We start from the raw sequence: 15,644 nt of genomic DNA, 5'->3' as shown, positions 1-15,644 counted from the left end.
TGAAATTACAGCCAAATTTTTCAAAGTGAATATTTAGACCCTAAATTTTGTGAATATCTTCGCTATAATTTTCTTCAATTTTCTCCGAAATTTCAGCCAGTTTGGTTCATTCTCTGAATTTCTACGGAATTTCTCGTATTTTCTCTGCATTTCTCTACGTTTTGGTGAATAATAGAGTAACGTGTCGACACGATTGTCGATCGATTTTGAGTCAAAATGTCGTTTTGAAGGACTAAAATTTTGAAGGACTAAAAAAATCGTGTCGACCTTCACCAAGAGCGATATCGTGTCGACAAAAGTCGACAAATGTCGAGCCGAGTCGACACGACATCGGCCTAACTATATGGTGACCTAATTTTCTCAAAATGAATTTTCTAGGACGCGAAACTTTTTATGCCTATAAATCATAGATGCCCGGAATGACTTTATTGAGTGACGGAATCTGGAATAAAATAATTTTCTCGGAATCCGGAATACGGACAAATTAAAATTTTACGGTATACGGAATCCGGAATGACAATAATTTTCCGGAATAAGAAAAAAAAAGAAAAAAATCACGGAATCCGGAGTCCGGAATAAAAGTAATATTCCGGAGTCCGGAATACGGAATCCGGAACGAAAAAATTCTCGGGATCCGGAATACGGATTCCGAACTCCGGACATCTATGCAATAAATCATACTTGTGGAAAAGATGGCCGGCCCGCGGGCCGGGCCGGGCCGGGCTGAGATTTTTCTGAAAGCGGGCCGGCTTGCGGTCCGGCTGGACCCGTTTTGAAGCAAGCGTGCCGGCCCGGCCCGGCCATCTACATGTATGCAATAAATAGTATAATTTTCATCTAATGTGTTTTCCAGGTCATTTTAACAACTAACTTTTATAAGTTGAGTTTTCTAGGCCACAATGGTAAACGGCCTAGAAATCACACCGGGATAATGATAGAACATTCCTAGGTCATAACTTTAGTGGCCTAGAAAATTCAATTTGCAACAGTTAGGCCATCATAAAGTTAGGCCGGTGTCGTGTCGACTCGTCTCGACATTTGTCGACTTTTGTCGACAGGAATCGACAAAAGTCGACTCTGTGTCGACTCGTGTCGACACGATTTATCAGTTATTTTTTCTTTTAATCGACACGAGTCTCTGTCGACACGTTACTCTAGTGAATAACCCCATATCTCAATTTTCACGGTGAATTTTCTAAAGTAAATGCTCTCTAACGCGAATACTGTAGTTAAGCGCGCTGAGTATCGACGCGCATGCTGAAAAATGAATTACTGAGTCGCTACACAGCGAAATTGCGACCAAAAATGAATAAAGCTCACGGTGTGTCAGGAAGCCTGGCCGGAAAACGCGCCCCGGCGAACTCGTAGAAATTTTATAATTTTGATGTGGACGCAGATTTGATTTATTTATTATCAATAGATCAAATCAATACGCGCTTTTTTTCGCTCATCGTTCAAAACTTTGATCCTCAGCCAGCGAGACTCGGCAGCGAATTCAGCGAGATTTTGGGGTTCGCTGGGGCGCGTTTTTCGACCAGGCTTCCTGACACAGCGTGAGAGCGCGAAAAATTTATTTTGAAAAACGTTCCGGAAATTTCACCGTGATTTTCGTGCGTTTTGAAAATTAAAAATCGACTAAAATCAGTGAAAAAGGAAAAATAAATCCAATTATGAAATATTTCTTGTTTACGAAACCTGAGAAACGAGCGGTAAAGAACTACTTATATACATAGTGGAGAAAATATGTAGATTCATATAGAAACAAAGTAAAAATTCAAAAAATTGACGAAATCTCGAAAAATCGGTTCTAGGACATGTCTGGAAACTCCTGAAATGTTATCGAACTTTTTTCTTTGAATTTCCGCCAAAACTGAAAACTCAAAAAAAAATTAGCGATTTTTATGAGATGTCTGCAAAATTTTTAGTAGAAAGCTGATACCCTTTTGTAGTTTTTTTTTTCGCAAACACGATCACTTTGTCTGCATTTTGACGTGATCGTGTTTGCAAAAAAAAAATACAAAACGTATGGTTTCCTACAGTATTCTACAGTAATCTTCTCGAACACCATCCTGTCAAAGTTCAGACAAAAAATGCAGAAAAATCAAAAAAGAATTATCAAAAATAGCTGAAAAACCTAAAATTTTTAAAAATGTTTTTAAAAACCGAAGAAAAAAACGATTTTTTTCTCGAAATTTTGTTTGATGGGGAAATCAGGGCTTTAATACGAATGGTAAAGACCTTCAGATACGGGGTACCGCGGGAAACTTATGTTATTTTTTACCTACTGAAATTTGACGCCCAGATGTTCAGTTTCAGGGTCTGTTTGGGTTATGGTATCTTTTCCACAGCTCCGGTTTGTTGTACGAAAATAATAGTTAGTTTCGAGAATTTTCAAATTTCATGAAGCTTCATATTTTCAGGTGCGTCTCGAACATTCTACATGACTGCTGCATTTCTTCCCTGCTTCATTATTGGATCCACAATCTTTGCAGTAGACATCAACACGAATTCCCCATCAAATCGTTTTGATTTCGTGCAAAAATTAGTGACAGATGCAGAGGAACTCGGATCCCTCATCGTGCTTCCATCACTTGCTTTGACAGTTGTCATAGCGTTTCTAGCTCGCGTACAACAGTTGAGACTGATTCGGATATATCAAAACAAAAAGGATACGGAATCATTCATGGCTATACAATCAAAACTTTTGGTCACTCAACACAAGGCATTGTTCCGAAGAGACGAGACCGCCGGATTCTATTTTGCTGACGATCAAACCGACGGCGCCCGAGTAGCTCTTCATTTCCTTTTTGGCAATATTCAGATTGGGAATCGAAAGTTCATGATCATGGATGACATGTTTAAAGCGAATAACTATAGATCTTATATGTTAAATGAAACGAGTGTCCCTCCGAGGTTATAGGAATAAAAATTTATTAGGTTCTTTGTTTTTATATAGACAAAACATCCAAAGCATAGAATGTATTAGCGACAGTACACTGCAGGACTGTTCAATCAACATAATCAATTGTTTATTTTTTGAACATTTCAGCAGAAAAAGGAAATGCAGACATCAAAATACATTGTGTGTGAGACGCAAGAATAAATAGAGATCAACATGGAATTAGGTTTTTTGTTTTGCCGTTTGGGTTGGAAATGGTAAATCAGCCTTCTCTCAGTTTGATTTTCAGTTCGTTGCCCGTATTATAGAAACGAGAAGAAGAAGAAGAGATTTCAGAAGAGTTGGCACTGTTTTCAAATAAATTAAAAGGAATTATGCAGATGGTGGTAAAGAAGAGATCATGGAGGTTATTGAAGAAGGCAGTCGAAGCATTCGCACTGTGTCGCTGATGGTATTCGAAGTTTCCGGGTTCCTTCGGAGCATTTTAGTTCCGTTTCGAGCTGAAAAATCAAGAAAATGGTAGAAATCTTGTTGCTAAATTTCAGTTCTCATGGTGTTTTTTTTCGGAACGGGTTTCAAAGATAATTTTTCCCGCACTTTTTTCCGATGAAATGTTACAGCTTCCGCTGCGAGAACAGCGTTCGATTGCGGTATTTGAAAGACAGGAATCAAGATAAACTGGCTCAAAATTAATAGGGCCCTTCTATTACAGGTTTTACGGTATTCGCGTCGAGAGCATTTATTTAACGTCCTAGAAAATTCTTACCATTTCCCACTCGACCATCCTACAACATTTTGCATGAACCGAATACTTTTTCGTTAAAGGATTCGGAAATGTAAATGAGAAACAAGTACCACTGCATCGGTTGATTCGAATTATCAATAAATCACATCCTTCCTCATCTATCAATTCTTCAGAACCTATTAAAAAATTGGAGTTCAATTTCATATTTTCTAAGTCATCTCCACTCACCAACTTTTTTACAACTATTATTCTTTGTGACGCCTGCTGAGCAGTACTGTAGTAAGCAGGAAATGACAACAAAGAAACTGAACAACGAGAGAAAACGCCGCCGTGCTCGTGCTTTGGAGCCCATCATTTGAGGAGGTTTAGGCTGAAATCTGGTGAGTTGAAGAACATGATTTTTAACGACAACTGAAGAAAGGTATTTTCAGACGACATTAATAAAGATCTATTCCATGATTGGTAACGTCAGTTGATAAGGTTCTTTGCACTGGTTCCGTGAAACAGATTATAGTTTTTTTCTGGACAGAACCGGACAAGGAGATTAGAAGAGAAAAGTGAGGTCTTCTGGGATGATGAGTACTATAGTTTTTGTTTTGAGTCAACAAAACAAAGATGATACTTGGGAATTTTAAACGAAAATAAGGAAAGAGGACAAGAAAAACAAATGGGATATGAAGGGAGTGAAAAAGCTATCGAGTTACGAAACAGAGAAAAAGAAGGAAGATGAATTTGTAGGTAGATATTGGGTGAAGTGGACTATTTCTATGTTTTTTGGCTTTACTTATTGCACTTTGAAAGCTGTAATAGAAGGGCACTCGCAACTTTTATATTCGAGCGAATAAATCTGAGTTCCTGTAGAAGATATCAAAAATTGGTGAACTAATAAAATTTTGGTGATATTATGATAAACATTTTAATAGTTGTCAAGTATTTGGTATCTCTAACAGGTAACCAGATATAGGGGCTCAAAGTTGAAAGTTTCGTCGGCACTGTATTAGAGTGATTACGGTATTTTTCAATTCTTTGAACCGATATCGATGTCTCTGGTTGTATTACGAATGAGAGAATAGAGTAAGCTACTCGAATAATAAAAAATATAACTGTTCAGAAACCTTACAATAAGGTGTCTGAAAAATGGCTTTCTGAACGTCCGTGATTTTTCAAACAAGTCTGAGGTGCAATCAACCCAGACCTTTCCAATAATAATTTAATAGAAATTTTCAGACTGTTAGAAAAGAAATTTTCAGGCTCCAAAATATGGTTTCCAACTTTTTAAAAATCCATTCTCTGAAGGAAACTTCCATTTTTTCCCCTACTTGAACTTTCAGAAGCATACTGTAAATGCTAATGCCAAAATAATACTTGAATTTTGAGTTCAATTATCTTGCTTCCTGTGACAGATATCAAAAAGAAGTCAACTGGCAAAACATTTTATCAGTTGACCAGTTTTCGATATCTGTTGAAAGAACCGAGATATTTGAGCTCAAAGTGCATATATAGGGCGTGCTTCTATTAGAGCACTTACAGGAATTCATTGAACTCTATGCTATGTACCTTATTACAGCCAGAAACAACGATATTCGTTGATTTCAAAAATGCTCAGAAAAAGAAAATATATTTGAAATCTTTAAAACCATTCCGACAACATTTTCACATTCCTCGAAGCTTGCGAGAAATAGGAGGACCGGTCCCTCCCAAAAAAATTAGCACACGGCTTCTGATTTCTGAGGCTTTTAAAGATTGGGAACAATGGAACATGAGACATTAAAAACTGATGATTCAAAAGACGAAAAAGCGATGGGTTAACTCTAGATGGCATGCCAACTGAAAAGCACCCAGTTCTCACATTTCGACAAAAAGAGAAATGACCTCGTTTTGGGATAAAGAATCGGTGGGTTTCGAATTTCAGTGAAAAACATTCATATTCAATATGATATGCCCACATATATCCCACAGTAAACGATCCGTTCATCTTCCTTTTTTGGGATAAAGGAGAGGGCGAAAGAGAGCACAAACACAAACACGTATACGTATTCTTTTACGTCAGAAATGGGTGAAGAATAAGCAGAAGAAGGAGAAGAAGAAGGACCAACGGAAAATCGAGAATAAGTAGTGGAAGAATCGGAAAGAAAGAAAACAGAAGGAGCGAAACGATATGATGAGATTGGAAGACGAGGACGCCCACCACTCGAGTCGTTGTTTGAAATGGTGCTTAACAGAATGCGTCGTTTCTCGAAATGGATGAGGATGGCGTGAGAGACAAATCCCAGAAAAAGAAAGAAGATGTTTCAAGAATAGACGGATGACCGGAAGAAGTGCACTATGACGTGGAACTCAATTAGAAACTGTAAAGATCAATAATTCTATGAAGGATGTGGAACAGTAACTGAACCATATACCGTAAAGTCTGTAATCAATTATCTAAGTTCCTATCCCAGACATAAAAAATGTGCCCACCGACAGAACATTTCTGATATTATGAAAAACAATTGATCAGTTGACAAGTTTTTTATATCGTTGACAGAGACCTAGATAAATTGGTTAAAAGTCAAAAGTTAGGGGGTCCGTCTATTACAGGTTTTACGGTAAACGTTTATTGATAAGAATACAATAACTCTTAAGGTTACAAAAACCATCTTGCACAAAATCATCTCCAGAACTCTTATATGACGTCTACTCTTCCCTATTTACTCTTGAAATTCAAGCTCAAGGATTGATCTTATGATAAACAGGAACATTGATAAAATCGGACTAATAAAGAATAAGTTTACTTTTAAAAAAGGAACCATGACTCAGAAATGACGTAGTCATCGGACGATTCCTGTTTCAGAATTCCTTACGCATCAGTGTGTCCTTTTAAGCTACAAGTGGGGGTGGTCTAGGAGTGGGAAAATGGATGGGGTGTGGTTGTTCAAAAATGTATTTTTAAATTCAACACTTCTTTTCATAACTTGCAAGGGGCCGAGGTAGGCCTTTTTTCCGAATATTCTCGGGCCAGGTTTTCAGTAATTATTCTTTTTGTTTTAAAACTTTCGAGGTTCTTTAAAAAATTTGCAAAGAACGGAGTGTGTTAAAAGTATGATTTTCACATAAAACATTTGAAAATTTTGTGAAATTTCTGATTTTTTTTTCTAAGTCTGACAAACGCGGGTCCACCGGGCCAAACCCTAAAAATCTCCCGCCGTTTTTTTTTCTATAACCATTGAGCAGTTGTTACACAAATGACCTGGTTTTTTCTCAATCTTTCAACACACATCATATTCGAAACTGATGACTATTAAAAACTGTAGGGGCGTCTCCATTGATAATGCTTATTTGACTTGATCTTTTTTTTCTCAAAGTTAGGTCAATAGTTAGTAAAGACTTCATAGAAAGGATTAGGGGAACATTTAGAGAAACATGGAAAACTTTCAAGAATCCGAAATTTGGTCGTTGAACTAGAATGAATAATTCCAAAATGGGAAAACACTCGAAGTTATTTAGATGAGCTGCAAAAGACAGTAAAAGAAAAAGGATCACAAAAATAAAAAAAAGAGGAAAAGAGGAAAAGAATTCTGTCGTGGAAATGACCAAAAGAATATAATAAACAATTAACGGTGTGCAGAAGTATACTCACGATTTGATAGTACTCATTTAGATGATGATGCTGAAAATGGAAAAAGGAGAAAAAGGAGGAGAGTGTCTAAAAATAGCGACAACCGGTGGCCGCTTTACTCTTTGTCTTTCCACCCTTTCTCTCTCTTTAATTTCCTTTCTTTCCCCATTTTCATCTTTCTCTTATTCTATATCACTTATCAGTTTCAGAAAAAGACTCAACACACTGCTCTTTTTATCAAATTTCGAGTTTCGCGGGGTTTCAAGAAAAAGGCACGATCTGTTCGAAATCAAATTGAGTATGAAAAATACGTCATCACATTTTTTGAATTGTTTGACTTTTCTACGGTTGCAGGTCAAAGTTGATTAGTGATAGGCACTGAGTGATACGGTAGTAGTCAATTTTCCAGCAAGAATAAGGGAAATTCAAACGATCAATCAACCACTATAAAGTTTCATGTCACTCGTGATTTATACCATTTCTACCTGGAGGAAAAGTAAAAGAGAACTGAAAGAGACTAGTTTATAGCCTTATGGGAAACTTTGAAGTGAAATGGGAATGAAAAAAATAGTAATAGTTGGTCTCCAGAAGATTTTTTACGGCATTTCAGAAAACCATCTTTGTGTAATATTACTGTGATATTGTTTTTTTTCAGTTTTTTAGGAGAATTGGAATTCTTGGTACATTTTCCTGTAGACGGCATGGTACAATTGTTTTCTCCCCCGTCCTCAAGGAGCAAATCAAGCTTCTTGAAGGCGTCCAAAAGTCATTCCTGTTCCGATGTTACAAGAAGTTCAACTATCCCTATATATCCTACTTTGATTGTCCCTGTGATCACAATTTCACAGGTGGATCGCGAGGAACGATATATGGGATCGCGCGGTGTTGTATATGCTCGAAATACGAAACATATGTGGGCGCATTGTGCGAGCATATAGGATCCATGCGCCGACCAAAGCATATAGGATCCACGCCGCCGCGCAGCAGTTCCTCCCCTTCCCAGGTCCTAATAGCCTCTGTAAACTGAAAATAGAGTTCACCAATACAAATTTATTGAAAATTGATAAAAATGACAAAAAAATAAGAGAAAAAAAAAACATAAAAAGAAAAGAAAAAGCGAAAAAATTAAACATTTTGCCTCCTGGCTCGCTGAACTCCACCTTTTCGTTGCCTTTCTCCCTCTTTGCGTCCATTAGACGACCATCCAATCGAGAAGTTGATCTTGGTTGTTTTTTTTCTGAAAAACTGAATAGACTTAGAACATTTTCGATAATTTTACTTACTCACACCGAAAATTTGTTAAGTCTAGTACTTAGAAAACGAATCTGCTTGTGCAAATCCTATAAATTTATGGAGAGCGCTGAATTTCGTGTGAAGCGGTATCTCTAGCAGATTTTGGCATGTTTTTCATCATAATGTTTCAAAAGCTCCGAAAGACTGAAGTCATAGCCATAAGAGTAGAACGTCCATTACAACTTCAGTCAAAAAAATTAGCAGGTTTTTATTTTTCTAAACATTTTCGAGCATTTCAACCACAAAATTCACCAACCTTTTCGTTTTTTCTGTCGGTGCTTCTTCTTTCACTTGTCGTGTGGCCAGTGCAGAAGGTGAAGGTTTCAGCCGTCACCGAATCCCGAACTCCGATTCTAAAAATAATGTTTTCCAAAAGGCAACATATGTCTTGGTAAACTATGATTTTAACCGGTTTTTTCGATAGTCAAACAGTCATACATACAATTTGTTGAGAACCAAAAATTTTATCCTGAGAATATCAAGAAGAGAGTTTCGAGCTATTCTTTCTGCAAAAAACAATTACATGTTCTGTATTACATTGTATTCTGTATTGTATTCTGTATTACTGTCCTGTTCTGTAAATAAATGTTCTAACAGTTTTCCATGAACACATTAATAGAATGGCCCACTTCTTCCCTTTTAACTTTCAACTTTGAGCTAGTTTATCTGGGTTCCCGTGAAATATATTGAAAAGTTGTTAACTGACAAAATGCTTTTGATATCATAATACACATTTTGTCAGTTGACCACTTTCTGATATCTTTTATAAGAAACCAGATATATAGGCTCAAAGCTAACGGTTCGGAGAGACATTGTATAAGAGTGTTTACGGAATATGGATCCAATATGCGAGCACGGACGGGGCATATGCTTTCCCTGTTAACTGAACGCCCACCACCACCGACCAGCAACCACCAACCCATATAGCGGGCATAACGAACGCTATATGCGCACATTCACAGTATGGGCCATAATGCGCCCATATAGTGTTCTGCGCGATTCACCTGTGTTAGAATCCTTAGAGTACCGTCGACTTCTATCCGATCTAGTTTTTATGTATAAAACTCTAGTTTCCCGGGAAATTGCAATTGCCCATAATCTATTCATTGTCCCGTTTCATCATAATCATCTAAGACGCCACCCATATTACATTCGCTGTACATTAAAAAATGCTTCAAAACTTTCTGCTCAATTTCTTACTCTCCGTATTATATCCTGCTGGAACTCGCTTCCAAAAACCGTGTTCCCACCCTTGATTTCATCCATCTCTTTTAAAACAAATTTAAGTCATGTTAATTTATCTTCTTTCCTGTTCCTAGACGAACATAATTCCTAACTCATTTGTTTAATTTGTAACACATTGATTTTGTGACTGATAGTCCTGAATCAAATAAATTATTATTACGGCTGCAACAAGAAGCAAACATTAAAAGAAACACTGAAGGAAACTGAGCAATAACTCACATTAGAGAAAAAATTTTAAAATTTTAAAAATTCGGAAATTCAATAATTCATATATACGGAAATTCCAAAAATTCAATTTCAACAATTCATAAGCTTCGACATTAAAAAATTCGAAAATATAGAATGTCAAAATTCAGAAATTCGGATAATCAGAAATTCAGAAATTTTGAAATTCACACTGTCGAGTCTGAGCCCACGCTGTCAAGTTTGAGCTGATTTTACTCAGCTTCTATCCAAGATATCACAAATGTGCCAACTGATAAAATATTTGTGATATTATGATCTCAAATTTATCAGTTGATAACTTTCTGATATCTTTGACAGGAACCGAGATAGATTGGGTCAAAATTCAAAGTTAGGTGGGCTTCAAAAAGTGTATTTTAGAGTTCTAGAGTTCTCAGTAGAACGGTGAGCTCTGCGAAACGGAGATAAAGCCTGCTGCTATCAGATTCTCAAAAATATATATATCATTTTTTCTCTCACTCTCCATGATTCTTATTTTAGTTATAGAAATTACTACTTTTATGTCACCATGTTCTTTTTTTCACCTATTTTTACGTAACAAATCAAATTCAATCAGTTATGGTTAGGTTACGTCAATTTTAAGGTCTGAGAACTTCTGTTCGAATATCCAAATTTCAACGTGAACGTTTGTAGACCACATAGATATTTTTGGAGCTACGTTGTTTGTGTTGGCTGCTCTGATCACAGCAAAAAAAATTAGCTGCCTAGTTGACTCTCTTTATTATCTCCCGATTTCATTACGAGCAAATCACAACACTAAATAAGCTCATAAAATATGTCAAACGATACAAATATAGTGGCAAATCGGTGAGAAAAAATTGAGACTTTCAAATTTCTGAATTTCGAACTACTTTTATATTTGTGCATTGTTTTTCGAGAGTGCAAATTTCCGAAGAAACGAACTAGTTTTCATAAAAAACGCCTACATTGAAAACTGGCAAAGTATCAAAACATCAAACAATTTTTTTGAGATGTATTTTTTCTTTATGTTTCTGGGAATACACTTTCATAATAACTTCTTGTGTTTCTGCTTACCTAGATTGGAAAACATTTTAATAGTGAAAAAACTGAATTTTCTGAAAAACAAAGAGAAACACCGGTGGCCTTGATTGGCCGAAGGTCCCACAACGGTGACGACAGTAACCTAGAAGTATTTGTATTTTCAAGATTTGTTTTCTTGATTTTCACTGCTTTTCATTGAATTTTCTGTTATTTTTCTCCGAACAAGTCGAAAAATAAAAACCTTCGATAGTGAAAAAATTGACTGAAAATTCACGGAAATCAAGAAAACAATCAGGAAAGTTTTTAAGGTTACTGTAGTTGTCGTTGTGGGACCTAGACTGCTGCCACTTTTTGTGTCAGAATGAGACTTACTTTATTTTTTAAAACTCTAAAAACTTTTCAAACAATTTTCCTTCCAGCCCCCAATGTGATTTTAACTGGTGTGGTGATTTCGGAACATGTATTGTGTTGAATCCGGGTGAAACAACCGAATGGTACGAATGCATCTGTGGTCTGTGGCAGTCCGGACAAGACTGTCAGCTCGAAGTTCCACTTCCAGTGGTTGTTACTCTCACGTGCACGGTTCTCGTCTCGTTTGTTCTCTATTTCTGCTGGTACTCTTCACACAGATTCAAGTGAGTTTGTGACCGTTTTAAATAATAATTGAATATCATATTTTTTTTAAGTAAGAAAAAGATCCATCAACCGAAAGCTCGTTATCGATTTGCTGATTATCTTCAAAAACATCAGAAATTTGAAAAGCTTTGGTTGAAATCCAAACTGGAAGAAGATAATAAGAAAACTGGAAAAACGAGAAATATTCCATACGAAGAAGAAACCGATCAGGAACATGAGAAGCAAAAGAAGGAAAAGAAAGAAGAAGAAGAGAAAAATGAAGAAGTTGTGAAACCACAGAAACCTGTACAGAAAAGTGAAAAGACAAAAAGAACAGAAGAACTGTCAATAGTACAGGAAGAAAAGAAACTTGGTGTTTTCAAAGATCCACAAGAGAACAAAGTCATCGAATCGAGCACAAAGTCAACGAAGCAGGTAGAGGAATACAAGGTGGATGATGCACCAGCTCCATCTACAAGAAGTGATTTATCCAGTTCGGCCTCAGGAGGAATGTCAGGAGGAATGCCCGAATTGCCGGCCGATGCTCCAGATGACTGCAAAAAGCATCATGAAAAAGAGAAGTTGAGAGAGAAGCAAAATGAAGCGGAAGCTGAAAGAAAGTCTATTGATCGCAACAAGCCAAAGAAAAGCTCCAAGAAAGGAAAGAAGAAGAAATAAGTTTCTATGCTTTTTGTTGTTTTCTGCCTTCTGGTGTAAATTACTTTTGTTAAATAAATGCTTGCATCGTACTCTCTGAATCATAGAAACCTTGTTGATTTAAAACGCTTCATATACCAGGTATGCGGGTTGATCATCCATCTTCTCATTGTATTAGGGGTTTGCAAAAGTAATGCGCGTCATGTTTGGTGTTTTGTATCTCACCCAAAACAAACGGTTTGTGTTCAATTTTTTTGTTTTAAAAAGGTTGTTTCACCCGGATTCAACACAATACATGTTCCGAAATCACCACACCAGTTAAAATCACATTGGGGGCTGGAAGGAAAATTGTTTGAAAAGTTTTTAGAGTTTTAAAAAATAAAGTAAGTCTCATTCTGACACAAAAAGTGGCAGCAGTCTAGGTCCCACGACGACAACTACAGTAACCAAAAAAACTTTCCTGATTGTTTTCTTGATTTCCGTGAATTTTCAGTCAATTTTTTCACTATCGAAGGTTTTTATTTTTCGACTTGTTCGGAGAAAAATAACAGAAAATTCAATGAAAAGCAGGACCAAAGTTTGAGCAAATTCTCAACCATTGTCTGAAAACACTTCCCTTGTTAGGATTTTTTTGAATAAATAGCGACTTTAAGAACAAGGAGGAGCAAAAAACTTAAATAGGTAAGACGACAGGAAGCAGTTTTTGGTTTAACTAATTTCGCATATATCGTATTTTTTTCTTGTCGAAGAAATTACCCATAAAAAGCCGGATAGTTATCCGACTCCGATGACCGTAAAAACTCTAATATGACACCACCTGTAGCAGAATGTCTTTCTCATACAAGATTCCCAGCGTGCCAGGCAAATCAAAAATAGAAACTCCCACCATGTACTTATTTTCCTACCCTGATAATCAAGCAAAAACCCAATTTTCGTTAATTTGCAGCACACCAAACTACCCCTCCGAAACAGAACGCCATGACGTTATATTGCAGTTTTTACGGTTAGCTTGCCTACTCTACAGAATTTTATGATTTGGAATATATTTTCAGTTTCTACTGAACCATCGATGAAATTGGATATCGGACTGATGTTATTGATTTATATGTTAATTCGATTCGAGATGTAAATTTCTACGATGAAATGTCTAAGAAAATTGAAGATGACAGCGAAAATCTCGATGAAAATACGACAAACTTCCAAATGTATATTTTTTCAATTGTACTTTTTTGTATTGTCATTTCATTCAATAAATGCTCATTTTAAATGTGTTATTTTTTAATGCGAGTAAAGAGAAAGGAAGGGAGCGAACGCTCGCGCGGCAACCGCTTTGGCACCTTTCTGCAGCATTTCTGGCAACTTTCTGGAAATGTTTTTTAGAAGGACGCAGAAATGCCGCAGAAAATTGCTAGAACAGCTGCAGAAAGTTGCCGAGAAACCCCGAGTAAAGATGAAATGTTTCTTGTCCGAAGTTTGTCGTATTTTCATCGAGTTCTATGTTTCGGAGGGGTAGTTTGGTGTGCTGCAAATTAACGAAAATTGGGTTTTTGCTTGATTATCAGGGTAGGAAAATAAGTACATGGTGAGAGTTTTCATTTTTGATTTGCCTGGCACGCTGGGAATCTTGTATGAGAAAGACATTCTGCTACAGGTGGTGTCATATTAGAGTTTTTACGGTCATCGGAGTCGGATAACTATCCGGCTTTTTATGGGTAATTTCTTCGACAAGAAAAAAAATTCGATATGTGCGAAATTAGTTAAACCAAAAACTGCTTCGTGTCGTCTTACCTATTTAAGTTTTTTGCTCCTCCTTGTTCTTAAAGTCGCTATTTATTCAAAAAAAAAAATCCTAACAAGGGAAGTGTTTTCAGACAATGGTTGAGAATTTGCTCAAACTTTGATCTTTGGTACTTTTGGACACGCTGATTACAGTGCTGTTTTTATTTTTTGCCCCTTGCCCCTCACAAAAAAGTTATAGGCTCTTAAAGTGATTTCAGTACTAATTTCTCACTTTTGGAGCGACTAATTGAAGGGATTAATAACAGTTTTTCGGAATTTTTCAAATGTGATTCGTCTTTTTAGATGTTTCTCTACAATCTGGGAAAGTTTCCTAATTTTTCAAAAAAAATTTTTTTGAAAAAAAGTTGCCATGAGGTACCCCCTATGGTAATTTTTACAATTTTTCGAAAAAAATTATAAATGAGGTAACATAATTTTTAAGCGCACAAAAACGATAAAATAAGTTTTTTTACAAGATTTGGTAGCCTAAATACTTCTTGAAATCACAAATAAGAGATTTGTTTCAAAACTTCAATGAATCGTAGCCCTTTGATCACCCAGTAGCACACAAATCTTGTGATAACACACATTTATATAACTTCCGATTAGTTTATTACTCTTCCGTATTCAAAATGAGCAAATCTGGGTGGTTTTGTCTGAATTTTTGATTAGGGAGACTATCGAGCAGTGCTCCAAAAACATTTGAAGTACTATTTCTTGGGTATTTTCGGACAAAAGTCAAAAAAAATGTTTTTTTTTCAAAATGATTAAAAATCTGAATGGAAATTTTTTCTAAAGGTTTTGACACACTTTGAGATTTCCAGCAAGATCAGAAAAAAAAGCAGAAAACAAATCGGGAATTTTTCAAGAAATTCTCAACCACTGTCTGAGAACACTTCCACTGTAAGCGGCTCGCTTCAATTAAGTCCCAAGCACATTTTTGTCCAAATATTCCGCAAGAATCAAAAATGCAGATTGAAAAATTGTGTTTTAATAGCTTCATCATCGTAATTTCTTAGAAATTCTGTGGATTCTCCATAAGAAAACCAATCTGAAAAAATTTGATGATTGAAAATAACTGTAAGAACTTCAACTACCTGTTTTTTGTCTTCTTGGAATATGTCGACTATTTATATGATATTCACATTCAAATGTTCTCATCAAATTCATTCTTTTTTAAAGCATCAAGTATTCCATAAACTTTTGAAGTTTTGAAATTTTTTTGTTGGGTCAACATTTTTCGATCTCCTTTAGAATCTGCCGAAAAATCAAAAAAATTCGCATACTATCGTCATCATTCCAATAATTCCATTATGTTTAAGTTCGTTTTTTTCTGAAATATTTGTCTGAAATATTGGTATTAATTCTTACATAAAAGTCACTGTCGAAACTGTGTCGCCGATGACTCGTTTCTTTCAACTCTCATCGTCACCGTTGATTCCTATTTCTCCAATCCACTTCGATTGAAGCTTCGATTATACTATAAAAAGTTCATAGAAATTTTGATACAATTACAAAAAACAACAAAAAGATTTTAGTAACAAATTTGAGAATCGAATTGGCATAAA

The 15,644-nt window shown here is 36.1% G+C and overlaps 4 protein-coding genes across 4 annotated transcripts in view; 3 read left to right on the top strand and 1 right to left on the bottom strand.

Moving 5' to 3' along the window:
• Positions 1–2,920, top strand: part of CBG23334 — a gene marked incomplete at both ends in the record, with an annotated part of 4,433 nt that extends 1,513 nt beyond the window's left edge. Inside the window, 3 exons of the mRNA XM_045237468.1 lie at positions 1,006–1,079; positions 1,316–1,356; positions 2,421–2,920. Of these exons, the coding sequence (XP_045097779.1) occupies positions 1,006–1,079; positions 1,316–1,356; positions 2,421–2,920 (615 nt within the window). The remainder of the gene's footprint in view (positions 1–1,005; positions 1,080–1,315; positions 1,357–2,420) is intronic.
• A 386-nt stretch (positions 2,921–3,306) lies between these two features.
• Positions 3,307–3,999, bottom strand: Cbr-flr-2 (the record flags this gene model as incomplete). Its single annotated transcript, XM_002636585.2, has 3 exons — positions 3,307–3,399; positions 3,666–3,820; positions 3,873–3,999. 3 exons carry the CDS (start codon positions 3,997–3,999, stop codon positions 3,307–3,309), a joined length of 375 nt encoding a protein of 124 aa, XP_002636631.2.
• Positions 4,000–5,802: 1,803 nt separating this feature from the next.
• Positions 5,803–5,953, top strand: CBG27048 (the record flags this gene model as incomplete). Its single annotated transcript, XM_045237466.1, has 2 exons — positions 5,803–5,869; positions 5,931–5,953. The coding sequence occupies 2 exons, from the start codon at positions 5,803–5,805 to the stop codon at positions 5,951–5,953; spliced, it is 90 nt and encodes a 29-aa protein (XP_045100599.1).
• Positions 5,954–10,798: 4,845 nt separating this feature from the next.
• On the top strand, positions 10,799–12,318 carry CBG23337 (the record flags this gene model as incomplete). The annotated part of the gene is made up of 3 exons (XM_045237465.1): positions 10,799–10,830; positions 11,445–11,589; positions 11,716–12,318. The coding sequence occupies 3 exons, from the start codon at positions 10,799–10,801 to the stop codon at positions 12,316–12,318; spliced, it is 780 nt and encodes a 259-aa protein (XP_045097778.1).
• Positions 12,319–15,644: the final 3,326 nt, after the last annotated feature.

Source organism: Caenorhabditis briggsae, assembly GCF_000004555.2.
Source record: "Caenorhabditis briggsae complete genome, chrV, whole genome shotgun sequence".
In the NCBI taxonomy this organism is placed as follows: domain Eukaryota; kingdom Metazoa; phylum Nematoda; class Chromadorea; order Rhabditida; family Rhabditidae; genus Caenorhabditis; species Caenorhabditis briggsae.
This window is presented reverse-complemented; position numbering and strand designations above follow the sequence as displayed.